This window comes from Schistocerca gregaria, chromosome 2 (assembly GCF_023897955.1).
Source record: "Schistocerca gregaria isolate iqSchGreg1 chromosome 2, iqSchGreg1.2, whole genome shotgun sequence".
NCBI lineage: Eukaryota > Metazoa > Arthropoda > Insecta > Orthoptera > Acrididae > Schistocerca > Schistocerca gregaria.
In genome coordinates this window covers 523,981,894-524,002,742 of record NC_064921.1, presented here as the reverse complement: position 1 = coordinate 524,002,742, position 20,849 = coordinate 523,981,894, and the positions used below count along the sequence as shown (strand labels likewise).

Below are 20,849 nucleotides of genomic sequence, written 5' to 3'. Positions count from 1 at the left end.
ACTACAGCTCGCCACATGCATTGAATGATATGGCAATTACGTGGAAAGATAGTCAACAGTGTATCAATATCCTGTAATTTTTCAAATATACCTTTTCTAAAAGTACATAATAAATCTAGCACACTTACTTTCTGAACATGCCTCCCAGTTTCGTAAAAGCGGGAGGGCTAGAGCAAACGAAGCACACTTTCATACAAAATAAAACTCAATAAAACTGAAAAACTGCCTTTATTAATCACACAGTATACACATGCTACCCCCTGCAGTCTTCTTATCTATGATTAGACGTGTTATTTTGATACCAGGCAGTTTCAAATATGTGCAAATACTTTCTAAATTTTCGTGTTTAATGAATCCATTGTCTAGTGAAATGAGAGAAAATACCACGAATTGAAGGTATAATGATTCGGGAAGCTTTCAGAATTCAGCCGCAAGCAGAATATTTAGTTTTGGCGAAACAGATTTTGATACTTCATAACAAATGACTCTGACGACACTTGTTACTAGTCGGTATTCGTTGACTGTGCTAGTTTTCTTCAAACTGAAACGTCTATCAATGTGTGGGGTGGGAAGTGAGTTCAGTACTAGAAGGTAATTTTATTTTTTTTAATTGCTGAAGCATTAACTTCCCCTACTTCTCGCTCGATAACCCCCTTCATAGTGTCGTTGGCCTGAGAACCAACGTTTTTTGTTGTTGCTGCAATGCTACTAGCAAACTCTTACCAAAATAACGAGAATCTGCATGGAATTGTCCGTTTATTGTAGCAGAGGGACAATATCAGGATCAGGCATCTCAAAGAGCTTCGAAAACAAAGAGTGATCTAACTGACACTTTCTTTGGCTACTGATGAGATTCCTTATACATTAATTATTTTACATGTTTATCCCCTGCACTTAACGTCCTCAGAGGATTAACCATTTTATCTCACCATGTGATGGAATCGGCAGTGCATGAATGTGTGGGGAGCTGGTGAGAAGTCGGGCTTCGACACATAATCTATGTTGAAGAAGTTTATACTCCACACAAACGACAAAGTGGACCCATTTTTCGAAGTTTGTGAGCTACAACACATTATGGAATTCAGATGGGTCATAATTTCAGCACCAGATTGGAACAATACACTAAGACTGGACTAATAGAGCAATAATTCCACGACGGCAACACATTTGAAAGAGACGTTCACATTATTTCAGATGCTGTAAAAGCTCTACAAGTACTATCTACAAACAAACAAGGAAGGAAGAGTTATGGATGTTATGAAAATAGCAGGTGTGCTAAACCATAGCGTGACAATATGTTGAAACAACATATAAAATTATGGAGCATAAGGACTTACAGAATTTCAACTGAGTACTGGATGTAACGGAGTGATATAAGTGTAACAAATAAGTACCCTAGTATTTTACGGTTGTGTATGTGTTATTACGTAACAGCTAACACCTTTTGAAAGTTTTTATATTTCAGTGTTTGAAAAATGTTTTAAGGTCATGACTCCAGTTTTGTAGAAAGACTTGTGTTTGCGAAGTAAAAGATATGATGTTACTGCTTCACTCAGAAACAAAATATAAGTAATACACTGAGAGAAATAAATTGCAACATCAAAAAATAATTAATGTAGAGCAAAGAAATTTTGGAAATATATTTGTCTAGGTAACTTATTTAAGTGATTAACATTGCAAGATTACAGGTTAATGTAAGTGCGAGACAGATCGTTGCAAATGTGAAATATTGGTATATTAATAACCGGTGTAACCACCAGAATGTTGAACACAAGCTTGCAGATGTATTGTACAGGTGTTGGATGTCAGTTTGTGGTATGGAGTTCCACGTCTGTTGCACTTGGTCGGTCAATACAGGAACGGTTAATGCTGGTTGTGGATCACGCTGGAGTTGTCGTATGACGATGTACTATATGTGCTCGATTGGAGACAGATCTGCTCTGTAGAGCATGTGGGTTACAGCAGCGGTATGTGGGCGAGCGATATCCTGTTGGAAAACAGACTCTGGAGTGCCTTTTATGAATGGCAGTAAAACTGGTCGAATCACCATATTGACGTACTAATTTGCAATCATGGTGCGTTGGGTAACCACAAGAGTGCTCCTGCAGTCATACTAAACTCCACACCAAACAGTAACTTCAGGATGTCTAGTGTATGTGGCTCGCAGACAGCGTGATTACTGACTCTCAACTGGCATCCTCCTAACCAACACACGGCCATCAATGGCACGGAGGCAGAACCAGCTTGGATCAGAAAACACAACAGACCTCCACCCTTACCTCCAATGAGCTCTCGCTTGACACCACTGAAGTCACCAATGGAGACTGTTTGGGGTCAGTGGAATGCTCGCAACGCGACGGTCTTTCGTCTCGGTACTGCCACGTGGCCGCCAGGAGCCCTGTCTTCTTGAGAACGTACATTCTAGTAACCACTGTTGTCAGGAATCATGTACAGTGGTTACATTCCTGTCGAGTCTTTGTGCAATATTATGAAGGGAACATCCAGAGTCTGGTAGCCCTATTACACGACCTCATTCAAACTCTATATACTTAGAAGATACCGTCGGGGAACACATTTTCACCTGTCCCCTTTGGTATATATCAAAGCCCGTTAGCATCTGAAGGTATTAATATAATTATAATTTCGTTCAAACTTAGTGAGGTATCGTTAATGACGTTTATGTCGCGTTAAAGGCATTCTTGACTGACATCAACTCACTAAGTCCAACCTCAAAGGTAACTAACATCACGACCATTGCAGCAAGAGGTGAGCTAATCGATACTCCCGTTCAAACGAGCTTGAGATTACCCAATCACGTGACATTTCACTCACACGGCGTGAGTGCAAGGGATATGCGTGAAACTACAAACTAGATACAACAATAAGCTATGGCTCTGCATGAATTTCACTACTTCGAGGAACAGTGGAGGAAACAGCATTAAATCATACCACTGCACAAACTCCTATTGTGTTTGAACGAACTTGCAATACGTGTTCGCATACAATAGGGTATGGTTTATACATGGTATGGATGTAAGAAACATAAAAATCAATATTTGAGCAAACAGACAAAGACAAAAATGTTGTCTCCCCAAAACGTTGCTTGACTGAATCAGTATATTTAATTTGATCATGAGAGGAGGTAATGATTTGCTAATTAGGCTGCAAATGGGCAATTCAGCCTCAGTTCACATATTTAAACAACTTTACTAGAGTTTGATCAGCTTGAAAAATTGATTCAACATTCAGCTAATCAAGAATTAAATGCCGAGGAAACGAACTGTATCATAGTAAAGTGATTGTAAATTTTATCGCGATAATAAATTACAGGGAATGAGCCGTCTTGGAAATAATGCCATCCCAAGTCACCAGATCGCGGGACGATCAAGAGCTCGAGAATTATAGAGAATAACGATCGCAATCTTTGATTTGTTTATTAGTTTTCCATCGTTACACATTACCTGCACCTTATATTTCAGTGAGTGTTTCACAGTCATTTTTATTGTTAAAATCCGTATTGGATTAAAAACGCTAAGACAGGTCGTTGCGATAGTACCAACGAAAGTCACTACATCGCAGGTCAATCAAAAGATCGCATAGAACTCCCGATTTCTGGAACTGGGGACTTAAACGATTCGGAAAGTTCGATTTGCGTTCAAAACCTAGTTACTGTGTTTGTTTAAAGCAAACATGATTTGCATCCTCATAGTGGCCCTAATAGCGCCTCTCTTATGTTACTGGCATCAAATTTAAAGAGACATCAATCTGATGTTGAAACGCGCCTGCCAACTTTCGTTTACATCCTTTGTGGTGTTGCAGTTATTTTTTCCTTCGGCATAATTAGACACTATATATGTAGTAATTCGACGCCTCGTCCCTGGCACGTATCGATAGGTTCGATAAGTTGAGCAATGGTGTCCATTGTGATTAGATCTTTGAACTGCTGTTTATTGTAGATCTGAAGGTGTCAGATCACCTTATGAAAGCGATGTTCTGTGCAATGCATCATGATTTTAGGAGTTTATGTACATTTAAGTGCCACTACGGCAGTAGTGTTACTTAAATCTTTGACACAGGTGACAGTGTTCTTGTTGCAGTCCAGTCATTATATATTTAAATTAGAGGTGTACATTATTTACATCCACGCAGGCTGACTGTGTAATATTACGAAGATACGAACAAGCACTTGAAAATAGTAAACCACCGAAGTCAGCTGATCACGTGAACGATTAATAATGATCATAATACAGACAAGGCGAAATACGGGAATCCTTTTTAGAAATCTTTTGGTGTTTTTGCTGTTGTTGTTCTAATTTCTAAATGCACTCCTAATTGTACATAGTGTGAATTGTGAGGCTGAGAGTCACTAACAGTTTCAGTCTGTTGTTACCCCGGGCTAGGAATGCATATGAATGTTAATATTTGGAACTCTGAATGTAAAATACTTAATATGTAAATGCAAATGAAATAATGAATTATAATTTTGAACTTGTTTTTATTACCTAACTTCTCATTATTGAAGAAAGTGGAGAAAGCAGACTACAGCATTGTTGGTTTTAAATTGCATTTGTGATTGTAACTGTCAATTGAGTTTGCACAAGTGGTCCAAACAGAGAGATTTAATCAGAAATAAACGTCATTAATTTGATTAACAAATCCTCTTGATATGACCCACATTACTAAATTAATGATAATGAACATTGAATGTTTTTGAAACTGTCAGTTTTTGGGTAGTGGTAAGTAGTAAAAATTTTATTCCAAAATTTTACACAAAATTTTAAGAACATGGTTCAAGAATAATTTGCAATTACTCAAGAAGCATTTTGCAACAGTGTATGCAAAGCAACACAAATTGGTGGACATCTCATTTGTTCCTATCTTCACTTTTTTTCTTGATGTATGGCACTTTTTTCTTTGCCGAGTTTTGTTTCACAAATAAAAAATTATTCATTGTGTTCAATGTCATTCTGTTGTATATATCTGCAGTGTTGAACTGTTCACTGTAAAATGTAACTGGGTAAAAAATTTCGATAAATATAGCAGCAGTGGCCATTTTGTAGTCAATTAAGGTAGTGAAAAGTAGTCTTTAGTCTTTCTGTTGCATTATTTTATATCATAAATCAGCAAATATAAAGATGAACCACCTGCTTTTCATATGAATCCCAAACAAAATTTGTGAATGCATGCTTTCAATTTTGGAGATGCAATTTGTGTGCACAACTATATTAATTAAGGCATAACTAACCCACCTTTGTAACAGAAGGTGATCACTATTGATCAAAATAATCTCCATTTTACATCAACTATCCACTTTCTTACACTTGCAATAGAGTACTTTCAGTTCCACAAACCTTTTCCCACTTTTATGTGCTCTTGCTGCAACTATTATCCATCTCATTCATTTACAGTTATTTCTTTTCTATTTCCCTTCTCACAATGTCATTCACCTACTCAGTAGCTTTCATTTCCTCTCATCCTTTACCCCTGTTCATGTATCTTTAGTTTAACTTACGAAGGAAGGAAGATTCGGGTTTAACATTATGTCAGCAATGAGTTAATTAGAGGAAGAATGGGGAAGAAAAATGGTTGTGTATTTTGACTTAAGCAATTTAATGAAACTGAACAACTTATTATGGATGGGTGAACAAGTATTTGAATTGCCACTATCCCAAATGCAAGTCCAGTGTCATAGCACTTCGTTTGATCTTTAGCTATGGAAAGAATAACTCTATCTATAGCCTTGTGGAACAGTATGAGCCTTCCACAATACTCACCCATCTTAAAAGTGCAGTAGTGAACGTAAGTATGTGGTCTGTTGATGCAATCAACACTCCACTGCAGGATAAAAGTTCATTCTTGACTATCCCCTAGGTTGTTCTCTTTCCAAAATATCCTTTCTTTCAAGAGTAATAGTCCCACAAAGAATGTAGGAGAATATCTGAAGTTTGAAAGTGAAGGGGTACTGGAGAAGAGCTTGGCTTGTAGAGAACTTCCTGTGAAAGACAAAGGTCCTTCATTCAAGTCCTATATCATTGCACATTCCACTGCAGAGTGACAGTTCATTCTGTAATATATATAAGGTTGATAACTGTCACTCGATGTTAATTCAGGCTAGTTATCTCTAAAATTTTGCTTTAATTACTTAATACATGTGCCTAGTGAGTGAAACCATAGGTATCCTTGTATTTACATATTTTAAATACTCAGAAATATCTAATTCATTTTGAAAGTAGTACAGGTAATTAATCATCAGAGGCACTGGCAGTGTAGTCTTAAGATGGACCATTCTGTACTGCCTTACTCATAACATTTATTTTGTCACTATTGTCAATGTAATTACAAAAAGGAAATGTATTTAATGACACACTTTATTTTTCTAATGTTTATTTAGATATACACATCAAATAATATCTTACAGAATCAGTATTTGCACTAAAATCAGAGTTCAGGATTGTAATAAACTTAACAAACAATCCAGCTTCTATAACAGAAATTTCATTATTATACAATTTTACAGTACACAAATATCATTCTCACCACACTGTAACAATGAAAATGTAAATGAGTATTCAGATGAACATGATAAATCAACAAAAATATTCTCTGATGTAAATGTGAACTATAACAAAAAGTCTTTGGTTGTGAGGTTTGTTTCTTGGACTGCCAGTTTTAAGTATGCAAGTAAGGTAGGTGAAAAGAGTGATCATTAATATTGTTAAACCCGTATAAAATCTGCAGAGAGAGTGACAGGTGTGAAACCAAATTGAACCGATCATTAAATATCAAGTGATAAGTGTGCAAAAAAGTTATGTATTATTTTATCTGAAAGTGTTTTTTTCTAATGAAGTAAGTCACACACAAAAAAACTGCAAAGATTATTGTTCAATGTATGCACTGCTATTGAAATACATGTTATCACTGTTCAACAACAAATTAGGAAAATGAAAAATCAAGAAAATGTTACAATACTGGAATAATTTAGAGCACTGGATCAAAAGTGACACATCCCTCCTTTCTATTTTGATAAATGATGTCTTCCTCATGATAGAAGATTCTATTTTGCTTCTATCATCGTCACAGATCTCTCCTTGTTTCGTTACTGAGACTCAGACAGGAGCCTGAGATTTAATATTAATATTGAGGGCCCTGCAGATCTTACAGAACTTTAACAGTTCTTTATGTAAGACTGCCCAGGTTTATCACTTCCCTCATTTAGATTTGCATATGTACTCAATTGAATTGTACAATGCTTGTAAATAACTGTGTGCAACTGTAATAAAATACGAAATTTTAGAAATGGATATAAAAGAATTCCCACTTAAACATCAACATCATCATCTTAATCACTACATCAAATCTAGAATTTAAAACACCTTTAATTTTGCATAAATACTGCTTTAAAATTACGAGCAATAAATACTGCTGTTCATATCATGAGGAATAAAATTTTCTACCTTATTTCAATAATAGCCTGAAGGTTGAGACAGGAAGTACAAGGTTTAACATATTGAACTCTGCAGAAAAATAGTTCACAGCTTTGTTATAAAACTTGTACCTACAGACAAAGGCAACTTTGAATGTTGGGGGTCATGTATTAAGACTTAACACTATTTACACTAGCATGTGATGGAGTTGGCAAGCTCAGACAGATTGCGACAGTCGATAGTAACTAAAAATACTGGTCAGTGATTATCAAGTTAGTGGCCTGAGAACAATTATGTCCTTCAAAAGAGGTGTAATATCTGGAATATGGCTTGTACATTTCAGTTTACATTCAAGTTTAATCCATAACTATCAGTAAGCCTCCAACCTACAATGGATCAGGTTTCTGTTACACAAATGCACAACAGTTTTTTTTAGGAATTATATGAGATACACCTTCACATTTTCATACAAAAATGGCAACTAGACACATTATATTCCACAGATTATTGGCTAGTTTCCTTTTTTAATTCATTCTCTATTTTTCTTGCATCTATTTGTCTCTAATTCAAAATAAAAGAAACAAGAAATTAAAAATCTACAACATAAACTAATATCAAAGTATGATGTACATAACAACAAACTTATCATCAGGTCAATCATTTACACTACTTTCAAATATGGAATGTTTAATATATGACTCAATTTTTTTTTACTACTCACCTATCACAGCACATGCTATTTTATATATATGAAGCAATACACCTTCTAATTGCACACATACAATAACCAGATTTGCAGGACTATCCAGCTGAGAGAGCAATATTCAGCTACAACCCATCTAACATGTTGACTTATTCTGTCCAAACAAATAATGCTCATTTAGTAGAGTGTGTGAACCATTGCAGATGTCTCACATTTGTCTGTATATGCTGTCACACAACAAAATATTAGCAACTCACTGAAATGTTCTGAAAAATTGACAATATGCAGTAGAGGATTCCACAGATTAAACATATATAATCGCTTTTTTTGCTGCTGTGTGTACTTCAGAGTATGCAATTTGATCAGTTACAAATCTTTTTTATATCAGTATATGCTGTGCTACCCAAGAATGTCATTTCATCTGTAATAGTTGAAATAATGGGAAAACATTTTGTTTTTGCAGTTACACATGTTTCTGCAGACCAACAACTATGGAAGAAGGTCTGTCACTTTCAGAAAAAAGTGTCTACTTCTGGAAAAGTCGAGTCTTAAAGACACACCCATTTCTTCTTCTGTGTAGAAGGTATTCGTGTAATGATTTGAGTAATAAATTGAATGTGGGTAGGTTTTAGCAGTCTGATGCTACTGTGATGTGTAACTGCTGAATTAGAGATGTTCATAATTATGGGCGAATTGTTGCAAGAAGTGGCATGAAAGCCATATGCGATTTTGTAAAGGTAAAAATTGTCGACAGTTTGATCGTGTATCTCATATGTCAACAGAGTATCTTTCAGGTGGTTTATTTTAACAGAGTCCACATCTCCCTTAGCGAATGCTACCAAGCATTACAACTCAGCGATCATTATCTCGAATGGGCCACACACAGCAACCTCAATGCACAAACAGTGACACCAAAACATAGTCATTCATTGAATTAATGCGCGTTTTGAGTTAATGGAAAGTGTGAAAGGCTCATTTGCCTTGCAGAATCCAGTGTAGTTGGTTTTATAAACATCCATTTCTGTAATTTTAATAGTTTGGTATTGTGACGACAGGTATAGTCCGCTATAATTACTTTTGTCCTCTTTCGTGTAGCACGCACGAAAGTACGTATACTCTGTGATCTGGCTGTAGGCACAACTTTCGACAAGAGTTGTTCAGTCTTCTATTGTCAACTCTCGAGCGCCCGTTTGGGTGAAACAGATTTGCCGATACGCCATTTCGCGGAACTCTGCTGGGACCGAACTCAGAGTAGGCGTCAGACCCTGACGCAGCGCACGGGCGATGGCGCGCCGAAGGCGCCCCTGGCGGGCTGCGTCGAAGCTGTGGCCGTGGCCGTGCTGCTGGCGCCAGCACCGTCCAGCATGATCTCCGCGTAGCCGCTCTCGTCGCTCACGTTGTCCTCGTCGCGCTTCACGTCCCTGGCGGCGTCCGGCGCCACCTCGTCCTCTTCCTCGCTCAGAGAGTCCAGTTCCACGCCCGGCTCGCCCAGCGGCGTTCTGGCGACTACCGCCTCCGGGGGCGGCGGCGGCGGGGGTGGCACGGCCGTCACGGCCAAGACGGTGGCGGCGCTGCTGGGGGGCGGGAAGGTGGCCGAGCGGCGCAGCGCAGCGGCCAACCTCTCCAGGTCGGCTGCGCCCTCCGCGCCCGGCCTCCAGTCCACCACCGGCTGCTGCTGCGGGCTGCCTTCCGGCTCGCAGGTGTCACAGTCCGCGGATAGTGGCTGCCTCAACTGCCGACACACAGACACACACGCTGTACAGTGTGTTAACCCTTTCGTGGTTGATGGGTCAAACTTTGAGCGCCAATTAGAGTGTCGGGATATATGTTACCCAGCTCTGCACGGTGCTGCCATCTAGGGACGACTATACTGAACCTAAGAAAAAAATCGGGACTGTACTGTAAAGGCAATAGAGAAGCGGTGACTACTTTTGTTGACTGGCGTGTATATATGGCCGCTGCAACGCCACTTATTTGTGTCATTCTTCAGTTTTCACCATTTCTCACTTTCCAGCGATGTCTGAAGTAAGTAATTCATCTTATTATTAACTTAATAGTCATTTTTTAGTACAAATACAGCGTGGAATGTACTTCTCAGCGACTGTACTATCTTATAATCGAAATAAAATTAGTGGGACACATGTGTCCCAGCAGACATTATTTGTCAAGATTAGGAAGACAATTGATTAATGGGTATTCATCCAGGAAAAGGAGGGGATCAATGCCCACTTTCTTCCCAGCAAAGAGAGGAGAGTCTAATGTGCCAGCTGACGTCCGGCTCGTGAACGTAGGCAAACATGTACCGAAAGACAGTGGCACTAGGAAGCGATGCAGATTCTGCAGCACAAACTCTAAAGAGAAGAGAACAAAAGTTGTTTGCACTGCTTGTGGTGTACCACTCTGTGCCACACCATGTTTTTCCAAGTTTCATGGCATGTAAAGTTTTTAAGTATTGATCATGTATCATGAAAACTGAAATGTAATGAATATTTTTTACATTGGCTCTACACAAATAAAAATATTACATGCATGTATAATTTGTAGTTATTTTAGTCTCTGCAAAATCCTGTTTATGGCTAAAACAAATAAAATTACAAAATCAGTCAGTCAGCAGAAAAGGTATCTTGTGTTGGTTCATGGGACATGTGTGTGCCACTTCCTGTTTTGAAGAAATGGAGAACTTAAAAAATATTTTGATGGTGAAAATATAATAATTGGACTGAAAAGAAACTTATCACCTTAATATGTTAAAAATCTGTAAAAAATGAATTTTATCCATGAAAGGGTTAACTGTAAGACGGCAGAGTTGTGATGGGAGTGCGGGGAGAGGAGGAAGCAAGCAGTGGCTGGCGAGTGGATGGGAGCCGTTGAGGGGGGCGGGGGGAGGAGAGACAAGGCACGTCTACCAGCTGCACTACGAATTGCGCGTCATGCTTACACAAAAGCAGACGAAAGGCTTGGAAGTAAAACTCGCTTTAAATGTTGTTCGTAAACGAAACTGAAATCGTCATGTACATTAAAATCTCTCTCTCTCTCTCTCTCTCTCTCTCTCTCTCTCTCTCTCTCTTCGCTCTCTCTCTATCCGACTGCAATGAAACTTTGGTGAGTTGTTCTCCGAACGGCTGAAAAGAGTAATGGACAATGTTTCAATAGTTATGTCACTGTGGCATGCGTAGCGCAATTGATTAGGTAAAGGCCTGTCACGCAGCGGACCCAGGGTCGATTGCCACTGCTCGCAATTTTTTTCGTTTTATTTCATTTTCCCCAATGTTAAATTATTAATTATAAAATTTAAACAGGTCATACAGTATAACGTAACTGTCAATCTCTATATATAAAAATGAATGTATGTATGTCTGCCCTCTGTGCGTTCCCAAACCATTCATCCGATTGCGATGACATTTTGGTACTTTGCTTTCCGTACGCCCACGAAGGTTCCTATCCAAAAAAAAGAAATAAGGCAGATTCTTGAGGAGATACGACGTCATAAAGAATGAGATGCCACCGCGGGAACATACCCAGATTTATGCATAAACTATTTGAGAATGAGAGCACTTAGCGACTAGCAACAAACGTTACATACAATTTTAAACCTTTACGAAAAGTTTTCTCGCTGACACCCCCCCCCCCCTCCCCCCCAAAATAATGAAAGGAAAAAAGGTTGTCGCTTACTACATTTTCTCAGTACATACCGTAAATCTGCCGCAGTAGGCATGACGTTTTAATATATTCTTTCGTTACTATTAACTCTAATCGCATCAGTATCCGCACATATCAGTAAATGCGACGGCAAATTTATGTCTCTTTACGACATATAATTGAAGAAGTATGACGTGGTAAACATATAGATGCGTGAAAAAGTGCCTCGTCAGGCATGACGTTTTGTTCTATTATTTCTTCACTACTAACGCTATTCGCAACACGTTTCGCAAACGTGTCGAACAAAGTATATAAAACCAGGGGCATATTCCTAAAAAACTCCCGAGATGGGCCAGCAACTGCCTCTTCACTCATTTTGATAATGTTTCGCACAACTGGACAATAAAAACACGCAGAACAGTACAGCGCAAAACAATAACGAAGCAGACAACAATGGCTACCTTGTACAACACAGTAAGCTACGTAATGTTGGCAGCATTCAAAACTGCGTGCCTACCAAAGTCTCCCGATGTTTACCGACTTCTACCGATTCAGGACAAGCGAGAGGTCTGTCTTCTAAAAGTTTACACACTGTACAACCCGTACTACCATATTGGTAACGGAGGGACAGAAGTGAATGCAATTATCGGGCTTGCCTCAGGATGAGTGCCCATACCTGCTGGTTATCATTACAGTGCACCTACCCACGGAGGTCCACTGTGGACTGTACTTTTCATATGGCAGCGAAAGTTTGTAGACACGCTAATGCGTTAATGCGGAACCGATTAACGATGGAAAAAAAAAATAGTTCCAGTTTTGGCAACCAGATGCAAATCTGGCGCTATACAGCATATCCTGTCGGGGCACAAAAGATGCGAATATGTTCCTGTTTATTTAGAAGACTGTCTGAAAAGTAGGGTACCAGATGACTCATTTCACCTTCCTCAGCAGCTTTAAAAGTTTATTCAGAGAATTTTGGCATACAAATATATGTGTGCTTTTTTATGCTAAGATAGGAGGCAAATGTGACAATGGGAAAGAGGCGGAAACGTAATGAATACTGAAAAATAGTAGACAATGGTTGTGTTACAGAAAGAGCCAAGGAGACAACGGCTGTGTGAGCGAAAGAGAGAAACACAATGGCAGTGGCCTACAGTTAACAGCGACAGAACACTACTAGTAAAAGAGTGAAGGGGACAGGCCACTGGGTGTAGTGGGTGAGAGTCAGTATTGAGAGACAGAGTCTATGGAAGAGAGAGAGAGAGAGAGAGAGAGAGAGAGAGAGAGAGAGAGGGAGAGGGAGAGGGAGAGGGAGAGGGAGAGGGAGAGGGAGAGGGAGAGGGAGAGGGAGAGGGAGAGGGAGAGGGAGAGGGAGAGGGAGAGGGAGAGGGAGAGGGAGAGGGAGAGGGAGAGGGAGAGGGAGAGGGAGAGGGAGAGGGAGAGGGAGAGGGAGAGGGAGAGACCGAGTTGCAGTTACAAGCGGGTAATGAGAGATGAGCTGCGCATGTTAAAAAGATCGCGAATATGTTGGCATGCAAACATTTTTTGGGAAGATCTTTAAAGGGTCTAAGAAGGTAGCTGGTGCCCCCTTTCAGTCAGTATTTTAAACAGGAACGTATTCGCCTTCTTTGTGCTCCAATAGCAGCATTTTCCGCTTGTGAGTTGTATGCAACGACCAACGTTCTGTGCGGTGGCGTTTGAGGCCACCGAGCCAGTGTCTTTCGACCTGGTTCACCAGTGTAGAGCTTGAACTCCAACTTGCCGAGCGAAACGCCCTGTTGTTTCCCTAGCCTGCCAGGTTGTGCTCTGTGCTTACTTAGAGCGCCAGACTGTCGCCTCTGCTCCATTATGTTCTGTGCCGAGCTAAAATGCTCTGTATTTGTCTTCCTGTATTATTATTATTTGTATTATCTATGCACGGGCAGGTTGGCAACGATTTCAATGAATGTTCGAGCTTGCAAGTTTCACTGTGATGTTAGTTCGTGTATTTTGTTTAGTTTTATCAAGTTAGGCAACCCACATGCATTATCTGAACAAAGCCATGTGAACACCCCTATGTAATACGGAACTGATCGTTAGATGTCACGAGAAGCGGTCTCTTCAGGACACTTTGGGTGTTGGCAAGTACTGGATGCCACCTGAGTAACAAATACATCTGGGACATTTGAAGTCTCTTAAAAGATGTCCGAGTTCACTGTTGGAGATGCGATTGTCAAGTGGAAACACTAACCCAACACAAGCAGATCTGATGTACTGACAAACAGAACCACCGAGCATTGCGGAGGGTGGTTGCAAATGATTGCATGAAATCATCGGAAAGAATCATTCGTATGTTCCAATGTGCTATGAGGAGTCCGTCTGACATGATGCTTCTGCTACCAGGAAACACTGCAGGAGAAGACAGGGCCTAGTTTTGCAAGCTGCACCTTCTGTGTCAGGATGAATGGCCAGTACGTAGCTTCGATCTATCCGGCAACATTTCTTCGGTTATGTTACATGCTCATCTTCTCAGTTATCCTATGAGAGTCTAGTTTTTAAACAATGACAATGTTCTCGACAAACTACGTTGGGTTTACCAGTGACGGATTAATGTAATAACTTTTGTTGTACCTGAAGATGCGGCTGTAAACCGTAAAACCGGTAATGTGATCAATGAAAACAAAATTTTTACCAGCTGCCAGCGGTGTTCTCATTCATGGCACATGGATGCCTCCGTGGATTACTTTGATGTCTCCCAAACACTATTTGCACACGATGCCGCTCGTGGCATCAAAGGTGTACGCCAAGAAAATTGTTTCTACAAGTGGAATTGCCTCAGTGTGAGGGCGTGACACGTTAAGTGCAGCTTCTGTTTTAGAGAGGTCGTTTATCTGTGACGAGTACTACAAATCTTTGTCCTTAAAATCAGTTGATTTAGAATTCGGGGATGTCTTCTTCTCTAGTGAGTCTACCTGCAGGTAAGAATAAAACATTAACTGGTTTTCGCTGGGGTAGCATTATTCGAGACAATTTAATGGCAAGATGAGAGGTACTAATGTCCGACAGAAACGACACTGAAGTTTTTCTTACATCCGCCGTGGAAGATAGCTCAATCTACGTGAGCTCTAGGCAAAAGGAAAGCTGACCGTCGCTCAGTCATCAAAAGGGGTAGGTTATGGGGTCATCCGGCGACATCTAACCCGCGTTCCCCTTCTTCGTTGTTACGCTTTGGTGACTGAGCAAAAGTTTCTCTGTCTCTTGCCGGTGGAGATTTGCACCAAAAGCAGCGGAATATGCAAAGGGCCTGAAAGCAACTTGCTAACCATCTGCGAGATCTCAACGTACAGCCAGAGCAGCTTACTGGTTTACTGCCCGTAAACGTACAGGTCTGACTAGAGCGCAGCCAAAAGTTGCTGCTCTCCTATTGCGTCACGCGAACAACACACTTCTTAATCCCAAAACCAGTTTGCTTCAAAGTATTTGCCTTTACCGGACGGGAACTGGTGTTGTATGTTGTGAAGCAATTTAGGGTATGAGTTTATTAACATATTTACTCATTGCAGATAACTTTCAACCAAGTATAATCACAGCTAAAACACTTATGCATAGTGTATAAGCAGTAAAATCCGCATGTTAATAGCTCACAGCTTAAGTTACTTTCAGCCAATTTGGCTATCAATATAACGCTGGTTTAGTTGCTCTAATCGTACTGTACTCAGCTTTCTTAGTTAATTGATCGACCGTGTAATGCGAGAAAGTGCATTTAATAGTCCGCGTTGTCGCCGCAACCCTTCAGCACGTCGTGCAAGCGCTCTCCCAGACGGCTAGTCAGTATGCGCAAATCTCCCGTCTGGTACACGACGCTGCGCGCATAAAAAAAGGCCGATAACCTAATACGACTTTACACTCAACCCAACCGCTTGCGTCAATTAGATGGTTGTAACAGACTCTCACTTGCAGCGCCGGCAACCACTAAGTTCAGTTGTGGCGGCATTACTGCTGTTCGAAGTCTCGACAGCGCATTAGACAATCTAGTTGAGGTCTTCAACAACGGATTCGTTATAGGACCAATCATGTTATCCGGATGAAACTTTTACAACACCGTGTCAATCGTAAACTACAGTAGCTACATGCAGCAGAAATGTAAGAAAGTCCGTAACATATCAGTATTTGTTCAAAATCAGTATGAAGAACTAGTCTTAATAGAGGCTCGTAATGCAACCACATTGGCACTCTGCTTAATCCATGTCCACTTTTCTAATTTAGTCAGTCCACAGATATTTTACAATAAAAGCAGTCATGGTTGCGAAATTATTTAGTGACAATGACGCGATTGACCCTTTTGTGGCATCATCACATTGCTGAAAAATGTGCAGAATGCCTCGCACTATTGTTAAAAGAATACATAAGATTCCGTACAAGTAGCTAAGTACGCGGCAAACGAGTGAGCTCTTAAGTACTCTTTTAGCTACTGCGCGAGATATGACACACATTTTTCAAAAATCTGATGACGCTCTAAAAGCATGAGACGCCTCACTGACGATAAATTTCGCAGCCAAGACTGTTTTTATTCCAAAATAATTCAAAGCTGGTTACTGTACCCACCCTGCCGCAATTGAATGGAATAATCCACAAATAATTTATTTCGAATATGTAACTGCTTACTCGCTGTTATAATATCGTTGGTAATTTTTTACACAGAAATGCCACTAAAAATGTTGCGAAACTGGTAGTGCAAGTCTACAAGGACTTCATTAAATGCGCCTATAGTGGATAAACGACCTTTCACTGAGCTCTATGTTCATCGTTGTTACCCATTTTAACAACTGGATTTTACTCCTTGAAAGTTCTGTAAACTATTTATTACTCATTCTGAAGAAAATACATTTTCGAGACTTCTGAACGATTTAGGCGTAAGTACAAATCAGGAATTAAATGTGTACGTAGAAGCACCGCTGTCACTTCACGTGTTAGATCTTACTGAAGTTATTTTCATGAATCGTGCCGCAGTATCTCATAGTTCTTAATACTTGCATACTTAACCTCGCTAGAACACCTCATTCATGTCGATGAGGATAATACCAACATTTATATAAGAAATGTTTTTGTTGCCAGTGGCCTGTATGGTCGAGTTACTCGTTACGATATTTGCACACTTTTCTTTCACCAGACATGCTAAGAGCCCTCTCTTGAGTTTTTCTCATATAGAACTCAGTTTCTCGTTCTATTTGTAAGAAGCGCGTTTACTGTAACTTTAGTAAAACAAAAATATATGGATCTTTCATTTGATATACTGTTTTCAGAATTATTGGAGAGTACTGGAGTATGAACAAATTTTGATGATGTTACTGGTACCATCATAAAATAGTGCCTCAATTAATAAGGGCACGTAGCTTTCTCTGAGTACAGACCTTTACTGCCTGGAAGGTGATCGAAAGTGAAGGAGATATATTGATAGTTTTTGAGTAGCTGTTGATCTACGTGTCAATGCCAAGGTACAGACTTAAATGGGTATTCCGACTGCCTGCTGGCTTCATACGTTGAAGACCAGTTTGGGAATCACCACAGAGCTTTTAAATATGAATGAGCTCTCGTTCGCACAGCACTTGCAGGTGACACGTTTCCCTGCCGGAAACTTACTGGCCATCTCAGGGCGCTGATCTGAACCAGACTGGTGTTTGTCGAGCGTTGTCACTGCCAAGTTCAGACAGACCGGGATTCAAGGACTCACAGGGTAGCTGTCCAGATGAACAGCCTACTGTACAAAACGGATACCAACGAGAATTTTGGTTGTCATAAGAGCAAATAGTGAATTGTCTCTCCAGTATTAAGAGTTGGAACTGTATATTTTGAGGCATACATCAGAAGCAAGACTATGTAGGAGACTGCTGTTCGTAGCTGTTTCTCAGTATTCAAATCTTTTCCCAGGCTGTGTGAGAAGGGCTGAGATATATACATACCATCCTGAAAAGCAGCCATATCGTGCCATTCGGTCGAAAGCACTGTTGCACCTTTTTAAGTCACCGTAGTAGACGACAGAACGTAGGTTCGGCGACAAGAAGATTCGTGACCCCCGTGCTTAAGCTCAGATGAACTTTTCAGCCTTTACAGCTAGCGCAACGATCGAGTCACGTGCTCAGCTGCGAGCGCACTGTTACCAGTGAGAGAGTGATTTTTCAAACGGACATTGTGGGTAAACGTAACGACGTGATAGAGTAGCTGAAAGGGGCAATCGTGTTTGGCCGTGCGCTCGGCCGCACTGTGTATATGTGAAGCTGCTGGATTTATTGGTGTCTCGCGGCGGACTGTTCAGTCGTGTAACATACGTGGCCACGAAACACGACGTTAGAATTGTGGGCAGAAAAAGGTCCTGACTGAGAGGGACTGGAGACACGTTTCACGTCTATACTGGAGAGTGGCGGAGGGGGGCGAGGGGAGAGGGAGGGGGGAGGGGGGCAAGGGGAGGGGGAGTAGGGAGGGGGAGGGGGTGCAGGGAGTGGGTGCAGGGAGGGGGGATGGGGTGCGGGGAGGGAGAGAGAGAGAGAGAGAGAGAGAGAGAGAGAGAGAGAGAGAGAGAAGCGTGTGTGAATTCCTGAGAGGACATCGGTTTACACACACACACACACACACACACACAAAAAAAAAAACTCGCCCGAGGAAGGACTCGAACCTGCGGCGAGAGCGGCCGCGCAATCCGTGACATGGCGCCTCAAACCGTGCAGCCACTCCGCGCGCTACGTGTATACTGATGATAGGCATTTATTGGTGGGTGTTGTAACTTCCGTCAGCGCCAGTGTACCCGGAATCACGCGACGCAGAATAATAAATGAGCACGTGGGGCAGGGCGCGCGGCGCTGACCTCTGTGAGGGACTTGAAGTGGCGGCAGAGCGCGGCCGGCGAGGAGCAGGAGGCGCCGCTGGACAGGCTGCACGTGCCCTCGTCGCTGCCGCACTCGCTGCCGCTGCCGCCGCCCCCGCCGCCTCCACAGCCCGGCTCCGCACCGCTGCCACTCTCCAGCGAGAACCTGCCGCGCGCACAAACAACATGCACGTTACTCAAACTCCTGTCCTCACAGCTCAGCGGGCAAAAGCACATTAATAGTCTGGAGCGTGGCCAATTGTAAAATTGTATGCACTGGTGGGCTGGTAGACCCCCCACAACGGGTGGGTCGGTAGCAATCTACACTGGCCCTTTCCTTGTAATTAAAGCTGAACCTCGTCTTAAAGTCAGTGTTACGTGACAAATATACAAGTGAACGATATCCCTGCTCGAAATTATGCTGTATACTTCGCTTTTAAAATAAGCAATTCCAAATGCTACTTTGTAAAATGTTCTATTTTCCTATGACCAGCTTAAATCTTATGGTGTAATGCAAATGAATGAATGTGTGAACGAATGAAAAGATTGGGGGAAAGAAAAAGAGGAGAAGGGAGAAGAGGGAGGTTAAAGCAGTGGAGGAACTCTAAGTAAAGGGAACAACCGGAAGGGAAGGGAACAACCGGAAGGGAAGGGAACAACCGGAAGGGAAGGGAACAACCGGAAGGGAAGGGAACAACCGGAAGGGAAGGGAACAACCGGAAGGGAAGGGAACAACCGGAAGGGAAGGGAACAACCGGAAGGGAAGGGAACAACCGGAAGGGAAGGGAACAACCGGAAGGGAAGAGCAGAACTGGAAGGGAAGGGAGGTATAGGAAGGGACAACAAGCAATGGATGGGAATGGATGGAAAGAGGGGTTCAGAAAGGGACAGAGGGGAAGGGAAGAAAGGGCGTCTTTACGAAGGGGGAGGAAGGGAAGGCAAGGAACAGGGACGAAAGGAAATGTGGTGGGGGAGTTACTGAAGGGAAGGGACAGGGGAGGAAGTTACTACACAGTGCATGTGACTAACGAGTGCTTGTTGACTTTGGAGCAGTGTTTGATTTATTGATGATGATGACAGCGTTAGTACTGGATGGCACCGGAGAGGCTACTCTTCTCAGGAGGTCCAAGAGGCCTGCAAGAATAAACTTCCCACCTGCCAAGTAGAGCAGCAACAGTTACAGGACCTATTGCGTGGAATGTGCAGTCAAATCAGCACAACTTATTGAATGACAGAAACTGAAAAAAGATAAAAATAAGGAGGAGAAGTAAAAACGAGATTAGCAACAAAATTATCAAAACTGCGGACCATTTAGCAGATGAAGTGAAGGAATTCTGTTGTCGTGAAAGCAACATTATGTTTGAAAAGCGAAGCAAGGGGGATGTAAGGAGGAGACAAGTACGGACAAAGAAGGCATTCCTCGCTAACGGAAGTCTACTAGCATCAGACACTGTAACTTTGACCTAGACACACTTGCTCAGGAATTTGATGTAATTTGCTTAATGTGATGTAAACAGCGACGCCACTGCACAGCTGGATACTGGAAACGAGTGACTTGGAGTGAAGAATAATTCTGTGCGCTGTGGCAGTCCGATGGAAGAGTCTGTTCGGCGAATGCCTAGAGAACGTTATCTGGCACCATACGTGTGCCAACAGTGCAGCTTGGAGAAAGTAGTGTCAAAGTATGGTGGCGTTCGTCACGGTTAGAATGTGCTGCCCCCTATTACACTTAAGAGAACGCTAAATGTGGAAGGATATAAACAAATTTTAAGCTTTGTGTAGTGCGTACACTAGAGGAATATTTAAGAACTGATGACTGTTTGTATCAGTATTGCAATGCAGCCTTGCTTTAAGCAGCATCTGTGAGGCATTGGTCTGTGGACAGTAAAATTCCCGAAATGGACTGGGGTGCCCACATTTCCGTCGTTGGTCCAATGGAACACCTTTGCAATGATAGAAAGACTTCGCTTCAGACCCTAGCGTCAACCATCGCTACCATATCTGGCTTCAGCTCTTGAGAAAGACACTTCTTCGTGTGTGCCCAGCAGAGTTCAAGGCCCCATAAAGGCGAAGGGTGAACACGCCCCGTATTAATGTCCACTAACCAGATGTCCAGATACTTTTGATCAGATAGTGTATTTCTTCAAGTGACGGTTCGGGTTAGCCTCTGGGAGAAGTTATAACAACCGTCGTCTGTCTGGCTGGCTTCTTCTAGCAGTGGACTGATGATGATAATGTTGTACAC

The 20,849-nt window shown here is 41.6% G+C and overlaps 1 protein-coding gene across 1 annotated transcript in view; it reads right to left on the bottom strand.

The window, feature by feature from the left end:
* Window positions 1-6,367: 6,367 nt before the first annotated feature.
* LOC126330168 (protein FAM43A) overlaps window positions 6,368-20,849 on the bottom strand; it is a 592,769-nt gene continuing 578,287 nt past the window's right edge. Inside the window, exons 6-7 of the mRNA XM_049996337.1 lie at window positions 18,605-18,770; window positions 6,368-9,859 (exon numbers count right to left, since the gene is read on the bottom strand). Coding sequence (XP_049852294.1) covers window positions 9,386-9,859; window positions 18,605-18,770 — 640 coding nt within the window. The 3' untranslated portion in view covers window positions 6,368-9,385. The remainder of the gene's footprint in view (window positions 9,860-18,604; window positions 18,771-20,849) is intronic.